General features: G+C 36.7%; 1 protein-coding gene across 1 annotated transcript in view; it reads left to right on the forward strand.

Moving 5' to 3' along the window:
- The window catches only part of PLCB1 (phospholipase C beta 1), a 686,139-nt gene that overhangs the window by 220,672 nt on the left and 440,846 nt on the right, over window positions 1-24,621 (forward strand). Inside the window, exon 4 of the mRNA XM_077749126.1 lies at window positions 8,208-8,276. Coding sequence (XP_077605252.1) covers window positions 8,208-8,276 — 69 coding nt within the window. The remainder of the gene's footprint in view (window positions 1-8,207; window positions 8,277-24,621) is intronic.

Genomic DNA, 24,621 nt, shown 5'->3' on the forward strand with positions numbered 1-24,621 from the left:
GACGATTTAAAGGGAAAATCTGGCTACATGTACATCATCTGGACTCTTCAAGTGGAAACAGCTTGTGTGCCTGATTAATCTATATCACTTCCATATTTCTTTCCAAGTGATTTTTTATGGAAATCAGATTGTATGTTCCCACAAAATATCCACAAAGAGAGTTTTAAGCATTTATTAAACTATTTGCCAAATCATGGATATTCTTTCTAGTTAATCTGACTAGCCTGAAATGAGGACTTCTGCTGAGCACAGGCATAATAGAAAATGGTGACAATGCAATCTTTATCATTGTAGTCACAATTAAAAAAATATTCTGAATCCTTAAAAAATGTGATACCATATTTTTCTGTAAGAATGTGGTGAATCCCTCCATGCCTATTAATAAACAAGAACTAGGAAAATAAAACATATTGGTTATAAGCATCCAATATATTCCTGATTATCTGATTATAGTCAACTTTAGAGCACATACAGATTTTCCACAGTGATTATGGAGAGGTTTTTCTGTTTTTTTTTTTTAATAGTATCAATCAAATAAAGGTAAAATAAAGTCGGTTACAATTGTTTTTAAATTATACCAGTTTTCATTCATCATTTTAAAAAAAATTGTGAGAAGATACTAATGCTCTAGAACCTTGGAATCATGTGTGGCATTTTCTGTCCCTTCTTCACCCCATCCACAACCTCCTTCCCCTGACTCGCCTAGTCCACAGATGCATTAGGTTATAAATGCATCCAGTTATAGACATAAATACTGTTAGAATTGTTTTATTAATGTTATATCCTAATAAAGCTTTGGTGCTATGGGTATTATTTTATGTTTTTTGCATCAGCTTTCAACTTAAGCAACTTTTTATTATTACATGAATATATAGAAGTTTCTCAGGGAGCTAAAGAAGGAAGTAAGAAGGAGGAAATTTGGCTTTTGCGTAACCAGGAGCTGAACTACCTTTTGGGTTATCTACAGAAAAAAAAAAAAATAACTAGATATTTGCCAATAAATTTCACACTGCCTCATGGGGACATAGCTTGTTAAAATTAGTGCCACATTCCATTTATCATATTTTTTCTTGTACATGAACAAAACTGCATTCTTTTTAAATTTGATATCACTCAGTTAATGTTCCTGCTATTTTGTCAATACTGAAAAATAATTCTTTAGAAGAAAAAATAGTTCTGGGAAAATATGGATTCTTTTTCTATTCTTTACTCAGTCTCAGCGATATTGGGTAGTTGATATGTTTTCTTTGGGTCTCAGTTTCCTAATCTGCAATCTGCCCCATCTCTGTAAGTCTGTGATTCCATTAGAGTAATTGTTTCTTGTTGGACATATTTAAAAACGATGACAGTATTGCAGTCATTTTTGTGTTGGGTGGAATGCCAAGATATGTGAATTCATTTATATCCCTGTTTAATTAAGTGCATTAAAATATGGAAGCAATGGGGGCAGTGTATTTGTTATCTATGGCTGCAAAACAAATTACTGCAAATTTAGTGGCTTGAAACAACAAACATTTTTTATTTCATGTTTCAGTGGGTCAGGGTCTCACCTGCTTGGGGTCTTACAGGCTGCACTGAAGGTGTCTGCTGGGCTGTGTTCTCATCTGGAGCTGGAGCTCCTCTTGCATGCTCATTCAGGTTGTTGTCACAATTCTGTTCTTTGTCATGGTAAGACTGAGCCCCTTAACTCTTAGAGGACTTCCCTTTTCATGGGCAACACACAACACAGGAAGCAGGTGAGCATCTCTGCTGTTTCAAGTTTCTCACTCCTAGATCCTCTATGGAGAGACTTACCCAGGATACCTCTCTTTGGTTAAGTTTAAGTCACTTGATTGAAGACTTTAATTACACTTGCAAAATCCCTTTGCATTTGCCATATAAAGTAACATCGTCATGAGAGCGATAGCCCCTCACCTGTGCAATACTCTGTTGGGTGAAAGCAAGTCTTGAATGCTGACCACATTCAAAGGGTGGAGTTTGGACAAAGGCATGCATCAGAACACAGGAATCATGGTGGCCATCTAGGAGTTCTGCTTGCATCAGGTAGGCAAGATGCTGAGATTTGTGATGCCATTGTAAAACTCCACAACAGTTGTCACTCAACTTCTCCATCAGTTCTCTCGTTTGCACAGTGGGAGCTGTAATACTTATGTCACAGTGGTGTTGCAAAGACTGATGAGATAATGTATAGAAATATTATCTCTTACAATTCTTGACACATTGTTGGTTGTCCATTGTTATTAGCCATGGTTACTATTGCTATTGTTAGTATTTTATTTTGACTTTGCCTCCTTTAGTGATAGGAACCTCTCCTTGAATCCTGTAATTTTTCAGTTTTTATTTTATTGGCTCAGACTATGTCAATAGTTACAACATGACCCATAACACCTGAACTATCTCATTGTTTTTCCTCCATTTCAGATGTTAATCTAATTTTGTATTAAATGACATACAAAAGTGAAAATAGGTTTTCTCTAAAAACAGTCTTTCTTTTTTAGTTTCAAGGTTTTATAAAATATCTCTATGGTTTTAGATTTTCAGATGCTTTTTCTTTTGTTTATTTACATTCTTCGTTTTTCTTTGAGATATGTTACCTATCCATTTCAGCCTTTTCTGCTAGCAATTTTCCCTTTCACCTGAAATGGGAAATGTTGTGAGAATAAGACTTTATACGTATGCAATAATCTTTTCTTGTTAAGTGGAGATCTTAGTTTAATACCTCACTTGATTTAATAGCAGCCTGATGAAGAAGGTGTTGCTGGCATCTGCTTCTCTGTTAGGCAGACAAAGAAACAAGGCACAGACATCTGTCGTAAAGGGCTTAATAATGCATAGATTACAAATGATAATTCCAAGAGACAAGTTTTCTGCTCCCTAGTTTTATGACATTTTCCCCATCTTAAACCTAAGTTGGTTTTAATAAAGAACCAGATGTATCATCTTTCTCTTTTCTCTGCTATTGTTGGTTTTGATAACCTGTGCACCTCATTTCCATCAATGTTTCCTACACTGAGGCTACAATATAGACTTTGGAGAAAAAAGACAAAAATGAAGGCTAGAGAACAAAGGAAATAAGAGAGTAGGAGGGAGTGTGGAGATTTTTTTTTTTTTGAGAGGTACACTACACAGATTTTTCACTCCCTCAGAAGTGGAATCAAGTTAAGGAACAAAGAACTGAGTCTGCTTCATCCGCTTCTGTTTAAATTAAAACCCTTCATTAAAGGAATCCAAAGTAGTTTTTTTTTCTTTAACATTGGGCATTTTAGAGAGGTTTGACAGTCAATAAAACATATTAATGTCTTCTACTTTTGGTAGATTGAGGTTGAACAACTTAATGAATATACCACATGTGGAGGTATCCATAATCACCCTCCCCACATGCTCAGCCGTTAATATCTTCCCTGTGAAATGTTTGTGACTGTAATTGCTGCTCTGATTATATATTGTGTGAACTTCAAGTACGTTATTATACTGGGTGACTAATGGAATTTGGTGACAATGCACAGAAATTGGTATTCTGGAAAAGAGTTGGTTTTTTAAACTGTATTCTTTCCTGAGTTTGCAGTGCATTTCATGGCTCATCTGCTTCACAGTGGGTTCGTGGCTGATGGATTGAAATCTTTCTGCTGAATAGTAAACATCAGAGATAATTTGGTCTTTCCTTAGCATTTCTCATCACTCATTCAAAATATCAAAAATAAATCCTTGATTATTGTTAATTCACTTTCATCTCTACTGACAAAGGGAGAAGGCACATCTGTCAACACGTTAATGGATATATGGGGGTGAGGGGTCCTGGGAGTGTGGTCTCCAAACTTTACAGGGGCCACTGTGTGCCTTGGAAATAAGGCAGTTCTACTAGTCCATCCTTCCTTTACTGGTCAAAGTAGTCCACAGGCCTTGGGGCACCCCAACCCCCTTTCCATTGTTGGATGGTCTTAGAGGTGAAAGAGAACCAATTTCCTTCTTTTGCTTTTCTAAATATGTCTTTAATGTTATTAGGTGTAAAGCACAGGTTATATAGCATAGCATTTTCAGCAAACACAGAACAATTTCAGTGATTGCTTGAATTTTTGAACAGAAACATTTGCTTGTATAGGGTGAAATTTAATGCTAAGAACACTTATTAGAGTAGGTGTTGATGCCATTTGTCATTCAGTAGTTTTTCTTCAATTAAACTGAAGCCTAGATTATTCACCACGAGACACATTTTGCATCCAGTAGATAAAATATTTTTATTTCACACTTCTCTGTATAAAGAAATGACAGATATTGATTCTTCTTACAACATATTATAAAATGTAAGTAGTGTATAATTTTATCAGTCATGTTCACCTGAAAAGCCTTCCATGAATGAGTATATATTGGTGATTTCAAAAGCACTGGTGTGGTCTATGGACCAACGTCATCCACACCTCCTGAGAGCTTATGCAGATTCTCAGGTCTATCCCAGTCCAGCTGATCCAGAAACTGATGGATGGCACCCAGCCAGTCTGTTTTAACAAGTTTTTCAGATGTCTGTCATACAAGCCAAGCTTAGAGAGCCACAGGTATAGAAAGTATTATCATACTAATTTTATAGGTGATACCGTTGATGGTTGACGTGTACCATGATTGGTTGGACAGATGACCGGTTAATTTTAGGGCCCTTCCTCCAACTCAGGTTTTCGACTTAAACATCGTGTAACCCTCCTCTCTTAATGCATAAAAGATAGTGAATTCCATAAAGCTGGAAATCAGTATCTCTTAAATGAACCGGGAAAGGGACCATTTCACTGCTTTCTAATAATGAGAGAACATTGTTAAAACTATTAACTTGAGAAAATTAACCTAGAAAAAGTTTTAATGACACAAGCCACAATTTTGTGGTCCTGTGCATTGGGTTCCTCATTTTCTTTTTAGTGGAGGAGAGAATAGGATGTAGTTAAACCCCAGGGAGGGTAGCTGTTGCATGTTAATAGAAGTGGGAGACATTATTTTAATCATCGCTTTCTACTTGAATGAGTCCATTGGACAGCTTTTCCACCTGGGTCCTTCCCATGCCACATTACCCACATTGATAGTGCCCTGTGGTGGTTTTCCTATACATACAATTTTACATGCAGGCAAGAGAAATTTCTTAGTCTCTGTGGTATCAGAATGAATCCCCAGGGCAGCTAGCATTAAGTACCCCTCTGTGACTTGGGGAATGAACGTTTCCTCTTGAGCTGAAAGTAGAAAACAGTGTTCATTATCTGTAATATAAAAGTCTGTAAATGACTCCTGCTAAGACCTAGTTCTTTGTGAACTCAATTTGGGCTTTGTGTGTATAAACAAATAAGTAAAGTTTAAGGCTGTTGTTTGCTCAACTGGGAGGAATTTCCTTTGATAGAAAAAAATCAATTTTTTTTCTATTTACATTGAAAGAGAATTTTTCTATTTTAGAAATAAAATAGAGAATTTTTTTATTTAAAAATTTTCATTTTATTTTTATTAAAATAGAGAATAAAATTTTTCTTTTACATTGATATAAAATGAGGTAAATGTGTTACATATGTGTGTGTGATTTTATTCTTCATATATGGAAAACATCATGTAACATATATGGAAAAAGTGTACCAAGCATAAATGTCAGTGTTTTATGGGTAATATTAAAGAGGGCACACATGTAATAAATACCAAGTCCCAAGCGTTTGTGATAACTGTCCATGCATCCCTGCTGTGTATCTCCTGGGGCTTGTAGTTTTCTGCACACAATTCCTGCCTCTGTGCATTTACACCTATTGTTTCCTCTTTCCATAACCCTCCTCCCTCTCCAGAACACAGAATTATAAGGCTGGCAAACTGTTTCTCATCCTTGAGCATTAGCTGAAAAGATGCCATAGCCTTTTGTAGCCCATGTCTGCAGTGCACTTTGAAATGTCTCCTTTAGAGTATAATAATTGGTTTTGTGCATGAGCAGCTCAAAACAGCTGTTTTCTGTATTGTTGGTATTGTTCCTCAGTACCAAGCCAGTACCTGACACATTGCAGCATTTGATAAATAATGTGCCAGTGAATTAATGACTGGCATTTCCACGTAGAGGAATGCCTCAAGCCAACATCTTCAAAATGCATTATCATTTTGCCTAAAGTTCCAAGTCCCAATGGGGAATATGGAAACTCTAGGGCTATTTATGACTCCTCTCTTCCCTTTAGGCAATTCTACCTCCACATTATGGCTCTCATCTTTCTTCCCATTACCTCTACCTTCATTTAGTCTCCTGCCTCTCAAATGTCCCCTCAAAGGTCCTGGTCTTCTGTTTGAAGCTTATTGAAGCTTGGTTCTCTTCCTGCTCCTCTCCTTCCAACACATGTTTTTGTTGTCTTGCTGGGGAGATAAGAAACCCAGACCAGTTGTTCCATCTCCTTGAGTCTGAGGACTTTCTTATGCATTTGCCTAAGTGAATCATGGAGTCCAGCATTGATACCATTCTTTCCTAACACTCATAAGGTGACCTTCAATATTGTGGATGGTACAGCCTTAGGGGAGCTGTGGCACCAGATCTTCTGTACTGCAAGGTCTTTGCATACCCCAGGGTTTGGGAAGATTTCCACAGTCACACCTGGCAAGAAATGGATTAAGGGATCCACTAAAATGGAGACAAGCAAACTTATAAGGCCAGGGTGAGCAAAGGAAAAGAAGGCACTGTTTCTTGTGAAGCCAGGGCTTCACAGACAAGTGCGCTGAAGGCATGTGTTCTGTTGGATGTGCTGTGTGGTTTTTCATGCCAGTGGACAGACTCCACCTCCCCCCTGTGACTGCAATCATGAAATCAACCTTAGGTGCAGTAAAATAATCAGACACTTTTGCACCGAACATTTGGAATTGATGGCAGCTATTTGAAGGAATTATTTGCGAACCAGAACTACAAACATTAGGGATGTTAGGGCCCATAAGAAATTATACCCACTCCCATTTAGAGGGTCTGAGTGGCAAAATGATGATGCAGTGCCTCCTACAGGAAGAAGGGGATTAGATGCCTGCATCCAACTGTCTCATTGTCAGCATGAGTTGGATAGATGACTGTTCACTGCGGTGCAGTTCCACCTAGCGTATAGAGTCTACTGTTAACCTGGTGATGTGCATTGTCACAACACTCATGGCTCAGTGTGCTTAGCTGTACCCTTAGGGTTTCCATCCTTTTGCCCATATCCCTTTCTGATATCATGCCCCATGACTTTTCTTCATATGTTCTATGCCCCAGTAATGGAACACTGAATGTTGCCCGTGAGAATCCCCTCCCACACTGCCACTACATTTTCCCTGTGCTCTTCCCTCTTTCTGGATGCCTCTCTATCCGTTTCCACCTCCCTACCCTTTTCCCCTGCAATGTTCTCCATCCCTAAGCATCTATAGGTCATGAATACCTCCAGGTTCTGCCCACAACCTCTGGTTCTTTCTTGTGTAGACATTTGCCAGTGTTATGCCTTCCAACTCCTTTTCTCCATGCTCAATGACTCCTTCATGGGCTTTTCTCTGAGCCCCTGGGAGAACAACTTTCTTTTCTCTGTTGACGTCCATAGCAGTTAACTCTAACGCTGGCATTAACATGCCATCCCTTTTCTTATGCATATATATTTCTTTACTCCCCTGTTTGAGGGCAAGTCTATCCAGAGGATATATCATTTTATATATCTTGTATCCTAGAGTAACTTGCATATTATGGGTGTTCAGTAATATATAATGAATAAATGAAAAGATCAAGGCATAAGATATGTGTGCTACAGGCTGGAGAGGAGGAAGGTAGATGAGGCAGATTGATCCCTTTCCCTTGGCCAGGTGAACTGATGAGAACATCTTCTTCCACCCCTCTTCCCCATCTCCCATGCCATTCATATGTCCTCACACCCAGACTGATTCTCAGGATTATTTTTCAACCACAGGACAGGATGGCATGGTTCATGATGATTTAAGGACAACTCATAGTATAGACCTGTTACCCTGACCATGCCCATTCAAAAGGTCTTAGCGTATATATTAAACTGAGCAGTTAGCAGTTAACTATCTTGTTGCTTCCATTCCAATTCTATTGATAAACAATGTGAGAGAAAAAATATCCTAACTGCAGAGAAACCTTCAGGCATGTCTCAAGATAACATGATTTTTTAAAAAGTGATGACAATGATATAAAACAATGAAAAGAAATCTATGTGGATGCTTAACAATTTCACATTTTTGCCTTCCAGGAGACAGAGCTGTTAGATCTCAGCCTTGTCAAGGATGCCAGATGTGGGAAACATGCCAAAGCTCCCAAGGTAAGAAGTGGAGCGTGGTGCACGGGCCAGATGCTGCTTTGATGATTTGGCTGTGTTGTGGTATCCATTAATTGCCCCAGTTAAAAGTTTCTCTGTTGTAGATGTTGTAAAACACAATAAAACAGCCAGTCCTTCCAGAAACTATATACCCTACACATTTCCACTTTTGTTAAAAGAGGGCAACAGTGATAAAAATATAGGCTGTTGGACACAGGGGCTCACATTCTGCCCTCTAATTTTCATGTTGCTTGAAAAATATATAATGATGCCAAAGTTACTGAGTAATTCTAAATAGTTAAAATGTTCTTGAAGTTACTTGGAAACTTCCTGGAGCCTCATAGGCATCCATGAACTAACCTTTAGACATGATGAATAAAACTATAATTCAAATACTTTACAAGTAATATCACTTCATCCATAAAGCCAAAGGGTGTGAAGTCCTTCTATAAATGTTATTAGTGAAGACCTGTGGAAGTTTGGGATCAGTTGTGTGTCAATTTGTTTTTGTTTGAAAAACTTACTGAAGAAATACTCAAAGAAGTGTTTGCAGTTTTATTTACTTTTTTTTGAAGATTATTTAAAAGTGTTGAACAAAGAATATACATATTTTTAAACTTACATTCTGGTTGAGTATATAACAAAATGTATTGACTTGCCAGTACAGTGGGAAACTACTCTTTATTGTATTTAAATTTTAGTACGTTGCATACTTCCTTCCTAGCAAAGATAATATTGTCAAATAGGGAAGTACAGGTGCCAGTCAGGAATTCTTACCTCTTACCATAATTGATATAAAACTAGCGATTTTCTATTTGAGTATCTGCCTGCAACTTTTGTTTTATTCTTTAAAAGTCAAAATACTTCCTTCGGCATCAAAAATTATCTGCTGCTGTGGGGAGATCGAAAGAAAAAAAATCATCTGGAAGGATCATTCTTCAGATACATAACAGTGCAATAGTTGCTGGCAAATTCTGCCCTGGAACAAACACCCAAATACTGGTTTTACTGTGGTAGGAATTAAACTGATCTATAGGACAATGTGAAAAATGAAAAGACAGAGAAATCTGAATTATTTTCAAGAAGGTTTCTAGATGTCTTTTCATGTGCAAATAGTCTATTAATTGTGTTCCTCTCTTTATAATATACTAGAATTTTAGTAGTTTGATCTTTTAATTATGCAGCAAGCTTATCATTATTAATGCTTTCTTGAGGATTCAGAATTGTTCAATTTTTAGTGTAGGAAAGTTCTTTCTTCTTCTTTCTCCAAAAACATTACAGCCAAGTTTCAGGTAAGCCTGTTAGTTCCAAGACCTTCATTGAAAACATAGTTATAAAGTTTATCTTTTAATTCAAGTTTATTGGCCTAACTTGAACTTTCGTGATCAATATTGGTTAAAGACTGCTGCTTACACTCTCTCAGATCCACCTTTGTCTTCAGGCATCAGAGGTGGAGTCAGCATCTCTGCCATGTGGAGTTTCTTTCTGGCTTTCCTCTCTCTTTTTTATTGTAGTGTCTGGCCTGCTTGTCAGTTCAGTGTTTCATTTATGGATGTGGTTGGATACATGTCTATTGAATGAACTAGGGTTTGTGCTATGCTCAGCTGATAAACTACTATTAGATCCTAAAATATTTCTCCTAAGGACAGACTTGGATGCTCAGAATACTCTGACTTGTACTGGTGGGTTTTTTTTTGTTTTTTTTTTTTCCCCACTAAAGATTGCTCTCTCTGTGTATTATCCATGTCCTTGGCATTTTTTCCTTCTGTTCCATGCTGGTGTTCAAGAGCTTCAGTCAACTTTAATATTTTAAAACCTGGGTTCTCTGTGACCTTCCTGAGAGTCAGTCTTCTTCATTGGCTACATGGTGATAATGATAATGACAACAATAATAGTAACTGTGATAAAAATGATTGGGCACTTCATATCATTGCTATAATGGCTACATTAAATAATTCATTAGCAAATCTTTATCAGAAGAGTTCTCAATTTTGACTGCTTGTGGAATCACCTCGAGAGCTTTAAAAAAGGGTGATGTCTGTTTCTTACTCCCAAAGATTCTGGTGCTACAATATTGTAATTGGCGTTGTAGAGTGGGTATTAAAAAGCAGATTTGCAGGGCTTTTCAAAAGCAGATTGCAGCAAAATTTGAGCACCACCACCTTAACATATCACTGCTATTTAATAGGCACTCACTAAATATTAGGCACTATTGTTGGTATCAGCATTGTTATTTTTTTATTTATTATTAGTAAAAGATGTCAATCATATTTGCAGAAAGTCAATTTTTAATTTTACTTTATGTGGAAAAGTTTATGTTGTAAAGAGAGATTGGATTGGGGGGCTTGGTTGAGAGTGGCTTTGTGAATTGACAGGCAGGAAACAAGCTGATATTACTCTCAGTTTAAAAGTCTTTAAGCTGCAAGGGGCACCTGGGTGGCTCAGTCAGTTAAGCATCTGACACTCGATTTCAACTCAGGTCATGATCTGGCAGTTCATGGGATCAAATCCCACGTCAGACTCTGTGCTGACAGCGTGGATCCTGCTTAGGATTCTCTCTCTTTCTCTCTCTCTCTCTCTCCCCCTCCAGCTCCCCTTCTCACTCTTCCTCTCTCTTGCAAAATAAATAAAGTTTAAAAAAAGTGTTTATGTTGGAAAAGAAAACCTCAGCTCAAACTGGATAAATAGTAAAAAAAAAAAAAAGTATTAGAAATGATTGGAATGTATTGAAAATTTCAATGGTCGTCTCATTCAGCTGCCCAAAGACTGTCACCAGGGAAGAGATACTTCTTTCTCTTGCCTGTCTGGCTTCCAAGGTGCTGGAAGCGATTCCTCTTCCATCCTCAGGATCCCCTTGGTGGCCATCCTCTGCTCGCCATTCCTGGTACCTCCCAGGTCTCCCACCTTAGCAGTAGTTCCCGTAGTTCCCTATGGGGACCAAAAGAGAGACCAGCTTCCTACGTATAACCACCTTGTAGAAGGAGGCATATGACTGGAGGAGGAAAACTAAATAAGAGGAGACTGTAGTGTTCGCTGGAACAAAAGCAGCAAGACTGATGGCATTAGAATAAAAAGTGTCAAGATAGCAGAATGAAGTGAGGCAAGCCTGGTAAGGATGAGGAGGCAGTGGCACATGAAGACAGATTGAGTGGAAGACTTTCTGCGGGGGTTTACAGACCATCAAGGAAGGAAGAACATGTGTGGAGCAGATATTATTTATCAAAATACTCCGGCACCCTGCAAATATTTATCTGTGTATGCATATTATTTTTGTTTTCCACAGCATCTCATTACATAAAAATTCACAATCCAGCTGAAGATGAACTGTTTTCTATGCCTGCTGTGATTGGAAATAACATTTAAAAGTAGCGGAGAAGCTTCTGTGTGTTGCCCTGTTAATGAATTTTAAACGTCAACTCCCAGCACAGTATATGTAATTCCAGATCGACTTTTCTGTATACAGCCTCTGCCCTAGTTATCAGTTTCTAAATTTCTCACTGGAGAGAAATTGGAAGATTTTTATCCACATGTAAAAACATAAAAGAAGAAAATATATCTTGTCCTTTGAAATCTAAAATGCATTTATGTTTCCTTCTTTTCTCTCTCTCTCTCTCTCTCTCTCTCTCTCTCTCTCTCTCTCTCTCTCTGTGTCTCTCCCTCCCCCTACCTCCCAGGCTTATAAAGTGCATATAGAGGCAAGGTGCTCTGGGATATGCCTCTTGCATGTGCTGGGTCCACATATTCTCTGCATGTTCATTTCAAAAGGAGCTTTGCTTTTAAAAAGTAAAGTTTATCCCTGTGGTTTCTGATCTATTAGTGGTTGCTGACCCAGCAGATCAATTTAGTGGCACATGTACAGCGTTAATAAAATGAAATAGATCTGGCTAGAATGGATGAAAAACACCAGTGTCTTGTGCAGAAAAAGTTGTTTGGTGAAACCGCTTTCATGCATGTGAATGTGTGTTCTGGATCAACATAAAGTGTATTTTTTACTATAGACCACATTGGAAACATTTAAAAAATGCTGCTGAAAAATATAAATTTCTCTATCCTTAGGATTCTAAGGATGTATTTTATCTATAGGTGTATTTGAAAAGTAGATGGAGCCAGAAGACTGGAGATGTGGGTTTGGAAGCCAGCTCTGCCAGTAACCTACTTCTATCTGTGCCTCTATTACCTTGTCTATGAAATGGGGTATGTAGGGGCCACAGGGTTTTAGTGGAAGTTGGGTTAACCCTTGATTGCAACTTTTAAAATGAGAAGTTAATCAACCCAAGGCACTCCATCTTACAGAATATAAAATTAATGTTGAAAAAGTCTGTATATCCTAAAACTTCTTACCTTCGTCATAGGAAATCAGGTGAACTTAATAAAAAATAAAAAATGCAAACAAAAATAAAAAAAAGGAAGAGGAGTGCCTGGGTGGCTTAGTCGGTTAAGCGTCAGACTTCAGCTCAGGTCATGATAGAGCCCCACATCAGGCTCTGTGATGAGAGCTCAGAGCCTGGAGCCTGATTCAGACTGCGTCTCACTCCCTCCTGCACTTGCACTCTGTTTCTCTGTCTCTCAAAAATAAATAAACATTAAAAAGTTTTTAAAAAAGAAAGATTTATGCCAAACTTTGCCTGTGGCTTCTTGAAAACAACTGTAGGATTGCTGTGGACTCCAGAGAGACCCTGCCCTTACAGAGGCTCTCCCAGGCTTGGACCATGAAAACTCTGTTGTTGACACCCAATCTCAATAATACTTGCGGCAATACCAAGTACTGCTGAAAAATACTTCTATAGTGTGATTTTCAAATTGTGTTTCATCCAAAGAAAACTGCTTCATGTGTTTTGCTGACAATTAACCAATTCATTCTATTGATAAAGGGCAGTTTATTTCAGATGTATAATGTTAATTGGAATACAGATTACTTGTAAATATCTAGATTACAATTAAATTCTGTGTGGCATATAGAACCGCATAAGGCAGATTAGAGTAAAATGAAATTTTAAAAATTGATCAGCTTTAGTGTTCTCAATCCCCAAATTAAAATGATGCTTTTAAAATCATGAAATGCAATAAATAAAATACAATAATAAAATAAATAAAATAATAACTAAAATAAAGTAAAATGTTAAATGCCGATTTGGAAAGGAACATACAGCACAGTGTCCAGCCCTACAAGCAGACTCCAGCATCCCACTGGGAAGGGGAAGCAGATAACAGATCAGTCCCACTGAGATCCATAAAGCAGGGCAGAGATCATTGGCCATAAGTGGTGGAGAGGCTTGCTGCTTTGCAGAGACATCATGGAGTATGTTCTCTTGATAAGCTGAGATGATATGAGTAGAGACATTAATTAAGAAAAGGTGGAGCATTCCAGGCAGAGCACAGAGCAAGAGCAAAGGCCCTGACTGAGCACATACTTGGTATATTTGAGGAGTAGCAAGGAAGCCAGTTAGCTACACTGGAGTGCAACAGAGAAAGGATGAAGTCAGAGAGGTAGCCAAGGGCCACATGATTCTGGCCCTGAGACGAGCCTAATGACTATGGCTTTTTCTTCTGCGAGAACTAAGAAGGGATCTGAACGTTCTTAACAGAATAGTGACAAGATCTGATTTTGCTTTTCAAAGCATCACTTGCCATTGCGTGGAGCATAGACCATAGAAAAGAAATAAAGGAGAAGGGATGCCAACCAAATGACTATTGCTAATATCCTGAGTGGTGCTAGTAAGTATTTTAACTGAGAGGTAGAGGTAATGGAGAAAAAAAGTCAGAAACTGAATTTGAAGGTGGCACCACAGGGTTTGTTAATGCGTGAAATATGAGGTATAAAAGAAAGATTCAAGAACAATGCTTAGTGTTTGGGTCTGGAAAAGTGGAAGGATTGAGCTGCCGTGTCCTAAGCTGGGAAGGAAGAAAGAAACACCTTTAATAGAAAAATTCAGAGTTTGATTTTTTTTTTTTATATTTAATGTTTGAAGTGTCTGTTAGATTTATACCTGATAATGTCATATTTGGACGTACAGATCTGGTGCTCAGGGGAAAGGTTGGCCATGGAGTTGTAAGTGAATATTTAAATCTCAAAGCTAAGTAAGGTCTCTTAAGGAATGTAGGTGTAGAAGAAAGAGGGGTGATGTCTGAGCCCTGGGACCTCCAGCATTTAAGCTCTTTTTTATTTTATTTTATTTTATTTTATTTTATTTTATTTTATTTTATTTTATTTTATTTTTTTATTTTTTCTCCCCCTCCCCGGCAATTAAACTTTTAAAAAATGAAAAAGAGTGACACCTGTGCGGCTCATTTGGTTGAGCGTCAACCTCAGTTGACAAGTTCGAGCCCCACATCAGGCTCTGTGGTGACAGCTCAGACCCTGGAGTCTGTTTTGTGGATTCTGTGTCTCCCTCTCTCTCTCTGACTCTCCCCAACTCTTACACTGTGTGTGTCTTTCTCTCAAAAATAAATAAAACATTTAAAAACAGGATGAAAAAGACCAGGAAAGTAGCCAAGAATGGTATATAATTAAGATAATTAAAAACAGGGGCTTCAAACAGGTATGTGTACCTGTATGTGTTTATAGTGGCATTATTCTCAATAGTATATAATGCCACAATGGATTATCATTCAACCTTAAAAAGGAATGAAATTCTGACACAGGCTCTACCATGGGTATACCTTGAAGACACTATGCTAAATGAAATAAACCAGACAAAAAGGACAAATATCATATGATTTCACCTATATGCATAACTAGAGAAGGCAAATCCCTACAGCTAGTAAGTAGAATGGCATTATCAAGGGGCTGGGAGGAGGGGAGAATGGGAGAATGAGAAGTTATTATTTAAGAGGTACAGAGTTTCAGTCTGACAAGATTAAAAAGTTCTGGAGATAAATGGTAGTTGATGATTGCATAACACAACAATGAATATTACCTAATGTCACTAACCTATACACTTGAAAATCATTAAAATGGTAAACTTGATGGCATGCATATTTTACCACAATATTTAAAAAAAGAAAAAAGGAAAAGACAGAAGGAACAACCAGTGAGGACAAGAATCAGAAGAGAGTATTTTCTGGACATCTAAAAAAGTATTTCAAGGTTGGAATAGTCATTTAGGTAAAATGGTAGAATTTATTTCTAGCATTTTTTCCCTCACTTTTGTACACTTTTAATTTTATTGAAGATGCCATTTTATATGTGCTTTAACCGCACCCCCCCCCCATATTATCATCCTTTCCTGCTAATATCCAAAATAGGCTATTTATTTAAGGGTTGTCGAATCCCAAATAGCTCATCATAGGATCTGGATGCCAATATATAAATCTCATAATGAGCTGTTATTTGGATGTTCTACAACAGTGATTTCAATGAATCATCTATGAGGCCGGGAGCTGAAATGAGTGCTTTATTTATTGTCCCCCTTTGCTGATTATAAGCTATTTCCCTAACTTTGTACAGATTCCACCATTGTGTGAAGCCACAGTCATAAAATTTGTTGCAAATACTTAAATTGGAGAGAGGAAGAAAACCTTTTGTACAATAAAAGTTTCTCTCTTTTTCTCTCAGTTGCTAAGGAGCTTTACCTTCGGCCCATATTCTTGGTTCCAACTGTTTCTCAACTTACCTGACACGATGCAAGAGTTTTTGTTTTTTTGTTTGTTTGTTGTCATCCTGCTTCCATAAAAGTATTTATTTACATCTTTACTAAATAGACAAAAATAGAGCTTAAAATTTCACAGAATTATCTGTGTATGTGTAATAGTTTTGACAGCCAGACACATTTATCTCCAGATGTAAATTATATGGCATGGTTCCTTTTTTATGTTCATTAAATTCCATAGATGTCAGTGGTTTGGTTTCCTTGGAAACAAAAACCTTTATATAACTAGTCAGAGATTTGGTAGCAGAAATATCAGGATGCTGAGGGGGGTAAGGAATGGTTCCCTTGGTAGATATATATTTGCATTTAAAAATCTTTTGCCTTTTCCATCTGCCTCTCACCCTCATGGCCATTCAGCAGTGAACAAGAGAAGGTTTTAAAAGCTACCATTAAAGTATGGAATATCTTTTTCTAATTGTTAAAAGCCTTTTACTTATATTTTCAAGCAATCGCATATAGGCTACATCTTTTCAGGGATGTTGGTGTCAATTCCCAAATTTGAGAAGAGTGTATCTCTTATCAAGAGTTAAGTTAAATTTGAGCATTTGAGCAATGGCTACGTAACTCAGTATATATGTATATCCATCTGTAAAATACTAAATGAACCTGTGTGTGACTGAATGAAGATTCTATGTTTTGTATAATAGCAAGTGTCTGTCTTTACTACCCCACTGCCAAAGAGTTCCAAAGCTCCCTGACGGTTGTGGAGAGCGAATGGGTGGGGGGAGGAGGGCACAGTTCTGCCAAGGAGGAATAGCAGGCTAAGGACGTGGCAGCCATGAGCCTTCTCATTGGCCCAGAGTAGACCCCTTGTTGAAGACAGGATTAGTAACATGAGTTACTTAAACCTCAGGTCTTTTCAGAAGGCTGTGACTCATTTTATCATTGCTCCTATCTGGTATAATTTCAATGTAAACCCAATTTGCTCTACTTGTAATGGTATAGAGTTGCATTTTGAAAACGTTTCTCAATTTTCTTTCAAATGCAATAATACGCCATCTTGTGGATATATCTGATATTTATTTCTTAAATTGATTCTACATGGTGAACTGCCCTCTGAAGGGTTTTTAATCTTGAGTTCTAATGTAGAGATATGAGAAGTACTTGGGGAGCTTTTCAATTTTCCATGTCCGGGCCACACCCCAAATTAGTTAAATCAAAATGTCTGGTGTGGGGCTCAAGCTCCGATATTTTTCTTTAAAGTTCCCCAGAGATTCCTGTGTTTGGCAAACTTTGAAAACTATTATTCTAAGGAAAAAGAGCACTAGCTTAAATGGATGGTCTCTCTTTTTTAAAAATAGAGATTTCAGGGGTGCCTGGGTGGCTTAGTCGGTTAAGCGTCCGACTTTCGCTTAGGTCATGATCTCGCGGTTCGTGGGTTCGAGCCCCGCGTCGGGCCCTGTGCTGACTGCCAGCTCAGAGCCTGGAGCCTGTTTCAGTCTGGGACTCCCTCTCTCTCTGACCCTCCCCTGCTCACGCTGTCTCTCTCTCTCTCTCTCTCCTAGAAATAAATAAAACATTTAAAAAAAAAGAGATTTCATGTGGTAAGGCGTTGAGAGTTTCCCTACAGTATTTGCTTGTCAAAAAGACTAGTTTTTAGTATACTCTTCTGTACACTTGCTTGGCTTTATTTAACATAAAGTGTGTCAAGGTGCTTATATTAATCTCCTCTGACAAAGTACTACAGACTACGTGGTTTTAATAACAGAAATGTATTTCCTCATAGTTCTGGAGGTTAGAACGGATCTATGGAACAGCAAGGCTCTTTTTTTCTGAGGTCTGTCACCTTGGCTTCTGGATGGCTGTCTTCCTTCTTTGTCCTCACATGGTCTTCTCTCTGTACTGATCAATGTCCTAATTTCCTCTTGTAAGGACACACATCTTATTGGATTAGGGCCAATCCTGATGGCTTCATTTTAACTTATTATCTCTTTGAAGACTTTATCCCCGAATATGGTCACATTCTGAAGTATCGGAGATTAGAACTTCAACACATGAATTTTGTGGGGACACAATTCAGCTTATGACAGTATTTCCTTATTACCTTACAAAGCAAAGTTCATGATTTACTTCTTTATAGGGGTACAACTATAAGATTATATAAAAATTGATCTAATATAAATAGATTTGTTCTTTATAATCAACAAGATTGTCCAAGTGGATAAAATGGGTAGTGGGAATCATTTCAGAAATAGGGTTTTTATAAGCGCCTTTATTTCAGAATGTTCTTTTTTTCTTATGACCAGCACTTTTGCACTCATTTTTTTCATATATCAGAACATGCAACACGTGTCCTTGTACATTGTAAGTGCTTAATATAGTCATTAACTGCACAAGGTCTGAGGTCACATGGCCAAGACTCAATGCCGATAACTAGCTATGGTACTCAGCAAGTTATTCAACATCTCTGAGACAGTTTCTCCACCTGAATTGTGGAAAGAATCTCCATGTTTAGCTTACTTCCTTGCTGCAAGACTCAGTGAAAAGTGCATATAAAACATCACAACTTTCACATCTATTGTGTGTGTTGAATACATTTTACCTATCATTATGAATGAATTTTAGTAAGTAAATAAAATACATCTGCCACCGATGCTCATATGATGTGTTGTAGTAGCAAAACCAAGATAGAGTTGGATAATTGGCCTATTTACAGTGGAATCCCATGCACTACTGGGGATTGCTTCAGAATGAGAAAATTACACCATTGTAGTTCTGGAGGTTATAGCTACGAATCAAAATCTACCTTTTATATGTTAACTGTACAAATATGAAGTTGAAGCATATTTATCTTTGCAGCCAAACACCTGCCCACAGAGGGTCATCAGCAATCTATTGCATTAAGACTTACTGTTTTTTTTTTCTAAAAACTGTCTAGATTTTCAAACAGTTAAATAGATGTTCTCAACCATCAAAATAATTTTAGAGCAATTTACTTACAGTTGAGAACATGTTGACATATTTTTCTACTTCATGAAGCCATGAAAGCAAAATCTGAAACAGTATTTTGGAATGGAAGAACACAGTTTGGGGTCAAAGAGACCCAGATTCACATCCCAGTGGACACATTAACCGAGAGATGCCAGGAAGACTTCTTAGTTTCTTTCTGCAGTGATAATGCCTGCTGGATTGGGTTGTGTGGTGAGGTAGATTATGGTTCGTAACAAGACACAAATCTTAGTGTTGTATACTTTGGGAGCTCATTCATGGCTTCTTAACTATCTGCCTTAGGTTCACTTTTCAATTTATTCTTCTTAACACTTATTCTATAGAGTCTGATAGATAATTAAGCATATATAGAACTTAAATTGTTTTCTTTTTAAAGAGTATGTCCTACAGTAATTTGGCATGCAGTTTGACACCTGGTCCAACAAGTGAAAAAACTGGAAGGCAATTTGATACATGACATTAACAGGAGAAAGAGTCTGGGGAGGGAAGGTAATCTTTATGTCTATCATGGAGTTACTGTGACAATCAAACGATATATGTACCTGTAATGGCTTAGCCAGCCATTAAGTGTGATAGAGTGATATTAATTTGTGAGGCAGCTTGGTAGAGTGGAAGGAACTTAAGTGTATGTGCTCATTTATTCTGAGAAATTCATTTTTATTATCTCCGAATAGGAAATGACTGAAAATTCTTACATTTATTATATTTACAATAAAAACATGAAATCCTACATTGCACGCTTTGGGTATTATACCTGACACAAAGTAGATACGTTCACGGATGAAAGAATACTTGCACATAGTTTTTGTTCTCTTTTTTGAATGTGAACACAGCATTCGTAGTTGCCTAAAATGCGAAATTTCAAGTACCCAAAGAAATAGTATTGATCTTACTAAAAAAGTAGCAATTAAAAGTCAAAATCATGTAGTAAAATATTTGCTTCTTTACAGATCTTTGTTAATGGCAGAAATGAAATTTTCTGCTGAAAATTTTTGTGCTGAAATTATTGTGCATTAGAGATTTCTAGGAAATAGATTAACTGAAGTGAGCAGAATATTTGTTGGTGCTTAACTATGAACAGGCTCACTGGGTCTAACAGGTCAGAATTCACCTTTCAACTTTACTCACCAAGACATTTTCTCTGTGCCTTTTGGTACTTCATCATTCAGATGTTTCTTGACATTTTAATTTGTATCCAGGAATTTCCGATTTTGGGTTAAGACCAGTGGCACTGGAAACATTTGCTGATCACTGTTAACCATAAATGGGAGTAATCCTGTGAAAAGTCACTTTATTTTCTCTCAGGAACATAGAATACTTTTTTAAACCAGTAACTTTACATTTCTCCACATGAAGTCTTTGGAATACTAACAGGTGTTTTGATATGAAGTGTTGTCTGGTTGAATATGTTGAGAAGATGCTAAGTTTTTTTTTTTTTTTTAATTACAGAACTTCTCATAGGCTGATGTGTTGGACATGGATTGGGGCCATGTTCCTTCTTTTTTCTTTTTTCTTTTCTTTTTTTGGACAATGGGCGTATTTGTCAAGCATCTCACAGGATTAATGTTCTGCTGAATCATCTTGGTAAATGTTTCTGTGGTCCGTTCTTATGAAGTCTATCACACTCCATACTAGGATTGGAACACCAGTTTAATAGTGATTCTTATTCCCACAATAATGCAGATACCTAATTAAACACTTTCAAAGACCAGGTTTTTGGTGAGCTAAACCATAAAGGTCTTTCTTCATGTAAAAATCCATTGGTGATGGAAGGCTGAGGTTCATCTTGTGTTCCATCATAGATTGTTATTAATTTTAACCTGTGTTAGCATTAGTTCCTCTTGTCATTTCTCCCCATTTAGACCTTGGCTTTGACAGAAAACCATCAGCATTTTTAGTATATCATTCAAAGCACAACAATTTAACTTGTTTCCACGGTAGCTGGAATGTAGTTTGGCATTTAGGCCAGCTTAACTCATGGCATATTACTACGGTGTAATTCCAGGTCCATTGAATTCTTTCTGGGGACCAGTTTCCTTTGGCTTTCCATATTCTCACTTGTGTAAAATTGATGCTACATAGTTTTCTTGGAAGAATCTTAAGTTGAGATCAAGCTCGAGTTGAGGTTAAATTTAAAGTAGTTAAAAGTCACTCGGGGAGCAACAATTTTCAAAAGCTGTAGCTTCTTCCTGGTTCCCTATACAGACATGTTTCCATGAGTTGACTTAATATCTTGAACGAGAGACTTGAACTCTGTCCCCTCATGTGGAGGGGACAGCAGTGGTTAAGAAACTCCACCAATGTTATCTTTGTAATCCTAGTTGATTGCTTCATTTCTTCATATCTAGATTTTCTCATGCATAAAATGAAGTTCATAATACTATTTCTTAGGGGTTTTGTGAGAATGATTGGCCATAATGTGCTTCATAGTCCTGGCTCTGTGTGTGGTAGCCAGTGTTTTCCCTCAAACTAGAAGTTACGAGTTCATACCTTTAATAGACTTGCAATCAGTGTCATTATTTGACAAATTAGACAAATTGCTGCATCGGTCATAGTGTCAATTTTTTCTCTTAGATATTTACATTTGCCATCTATCTTATCTAGGCCTCTCACTGTCTGGGCAAGTTTTCATTTTTAATGATATCTTCAACAGCACTTTTTAAAAAAGAGCTTTGTTCATTATTCATATTGTAAAAATACTAAGGTAATGTTTAAGTTTTACATTAAGCATTTCCTTACTAGGATTTGTAATACCAGATTAAAAATACTTGCCAAACATAATTTTTCTTTTTATGAATGTTAATTAAAAATTAAATTTCACTGTCTCTATTTGAAGTTAAATAAACAAGTCATTTTAGTATCTATATATGAATTACATTTGCTTTCATTTTTATAATAACTTACTTACTGTGAATTTAATAAGACTTAGAAAAGAAGTTTTTTAAGTTTTATTTAACTTATTTTTGAGAGAGAGAGAGAGAATACAAGTAGGGGAGGGGCAGAGAGAGAGGGACACAGAATCCAAAGCAAGCTCCAGTCTCTGAGTTGTCAACACATAGCTCTACACTGGGCAGAACTCGCAAACCACAAGACCATGACCTGAACCGAAGTCAGGTGCTTAACCAAGTGAGCCACCCCAGCGTCCCTTAAGAAAGAAGATTTATGTGTTGGGATACATACAGATGATCTGGGAAATTAACTATTTACTTGATTATTTTTTCCATAGGTAAATCTCTACTGTCAAAAATAGAGGTTAGTGAGAGATAATTATTTTATTTATTTGAGAGAATTTTATTAAATTATTTTAATTTATCTGAAAATATAATTCTATAGTAAGCATTTTCCACTTGTGCAATTTTGTTGGAAGATTAAAGATTATTAAAAGGCATTATCTCCATATTTTTAATTACATATGTGAATACCAGATGAAAATCCAAGTAAAATTGATTTAAGATCTTATGTTAGTAATGTCCCACACATATTCCTAGGACTGTGAACTAGCTGAATAATGCAAATAGAATTTTTGTTTACATGGTTTTAAAGTCAATAATGCTTCAAATAAATTAGTGAATAATATTGAAAAAGAATAGCTCTTAGAATGTCTAACATTCTAAAAATAGGTAGTTTATATGAAGTAATAGTTGATAAAATCTTTGGAAACTATGCTGAATAAATTGTGTAAGTGAGAGCAACTGGACTTGATATTCAATTTTATGGCTAGCTGCTCAAAATTTCATGGTTCCAGTTGGTAAATCTTAAGTCAAATAATTTACTTCAAGGATACCATAGAGCACTTGAAATAGTGTAGAAATTTGACTAGAGTCCTTACTTTTTCTTTTCTTACAAAAAAAAACCCCAAAGTAAATTATTATTCTAGTGTATAAATTACAAAATGTCATAATAGATAGATTCTCTGCTCTGTCAATATTTCCCCTGATACTAAACTGTGTTACATTGTTCTAAATTCTTTAAGTAAATTCTTAGAAATGCTCCAAGTAACTGAACACTCATTAACCTTCTTTTAATCATGCCCTTAAATGTTCTGTTTTTAATTTGCCAATATTCATGCTCAATTCAAGATGAATTGAGAAACCATGAAGTTGTAAGAGAAAATTAATATATGGAGCTGAATCGTGCCTTTGTAAGCTGAGCTAGCTTCTCTGACAATAAACCATGTGTCTAAAACCATACAGTTGCAGAGGCAGAGGAAAGCAGGAAATTCAGGAGTGTCATCTGACTGTTGATGGCATCTTTGCTACAATTAATAAGGTGTGGAGCTGTGAACTCAAGGACAGAAATTCAGACTCTGATGAATGCAAATTTGTTCAAAATATTTCTCTTAATCTTGACTGCACATACTGCTTTAATAGCATTAGTTGGTATTAGTTGCATGTGGCAAAAATTTCACACAGTATTAATTCTAGCGCTACATTGGAACACTAGAATTATGCATCTTTGGCTCTAAATAAGTCCTTTTGGCTGTATGACTGAGAAGAGAAAACCAATTATTTTGGGGGCCAGTCTTGAATTATTGCCTTAATAAAGGCTCTGTCACCAAATATGGGAGCTTGCACAAAGAGCAGTTAAGAACTAGGTGGATTAAGTGATGGAAGGGCATTCCGTCATTAATGTTGGCAGCATCTGAAGCTACTACAAAAATGTTTTTGAAAAAATTGGATACTAAATAAATTGCCTTAGAGCTTGAATAATTCCAGATATACAAAAGAAAACGCCAATCATGTGTTTCTCTTCCAAAAGAGCAAATTGTACATCTATGCATTTGCATGCATGACATATTTAAAGTTCTTTTCTTTAACATATCTTAAGCAAAGCCATGATTTTAAATATTTTTCATATTCATCAGTTTATGCAGGACTAAAAATCAATTGATTTGAAATCATATTAACTATTTACCATCCATTTATTATGGAATAGTGACACAATTCTCATTTTATTTTTGCTATTGTAATTAACCCTGAAGCAAATTCCTGCCTTCATTTACCATTTTTCTTCTTTGTTATTTCCTTAGATTATAGTCCTGGCAGTGGGATTACCTATCTAAATACATTCGATTTAATCCAATTTATAGGGTTCTTCCTCATTTTTTCTTCTTCTATGTAGGTTTTTTTTTTCTTTTTTTCAAAAAATGTTTCTTCATTTTTGAGAAAGAGAGAGTGAGTGGCCTGGGGGGAAGGGGGACAGAGAGAAAGGGGACAGAGGATCTGAAGCAGGCTCCTTGCTGACAGCACTATGCCCAATGTGGGGCTCAAACTCACGAACCATGAAATCATGACCTGAGCCAAAGTCAAACTGTGACCCTACTAAGCCACTCAGGTGAGCCCATGTAGGTACTTCTTTATTCTCATGTTCTTTTATTCTGAGTTATGTTTCCTTACTGCATTAATACATGTACTTCTTTGTTACAGCCTACACAAAATAATTCCAAAATAAAAATAGTAGTGTCACTAACAACAAATCTAGTAGTGAAAATTCAACTTTTCTTTGCCGTTCTCTTTATTTCTTAGGACATTTCTCATTCAGAGTATACATTTCTCATTCAGGTTCTACATTTATTAAAATTAATTCTTTTCTGTAGAGCTACACTAATTTGCTCTATAATTAGATTCTTTTATTTATAGTTATATTCCATTTTAGAGATTACTGTTCCTCATCCGTTTTAAGTTTACATTTTGAAAAAGTAAAATATTTATGTCGTTCAGAATCCAAGGTTATACATATAGTATATACGA

The sequence above is a fragment of the Crocuta crocuta genome, unplaced genomic scaffold (assembly GCF_008692635.1).
Source record: "Crocuta crocuta isolate KB4526 unplaced genomic scaffold, BGI_CrCroc_1.0 scaffold407, whole genome shotgun sequence".
In the NCBI taxonomy this organism is placed as follows: Eukaryota; Metazoa; Chordata; class Mammalia; order Carnivora; family Hyaenidae; genus Crocuta; species Crocuta crocuta.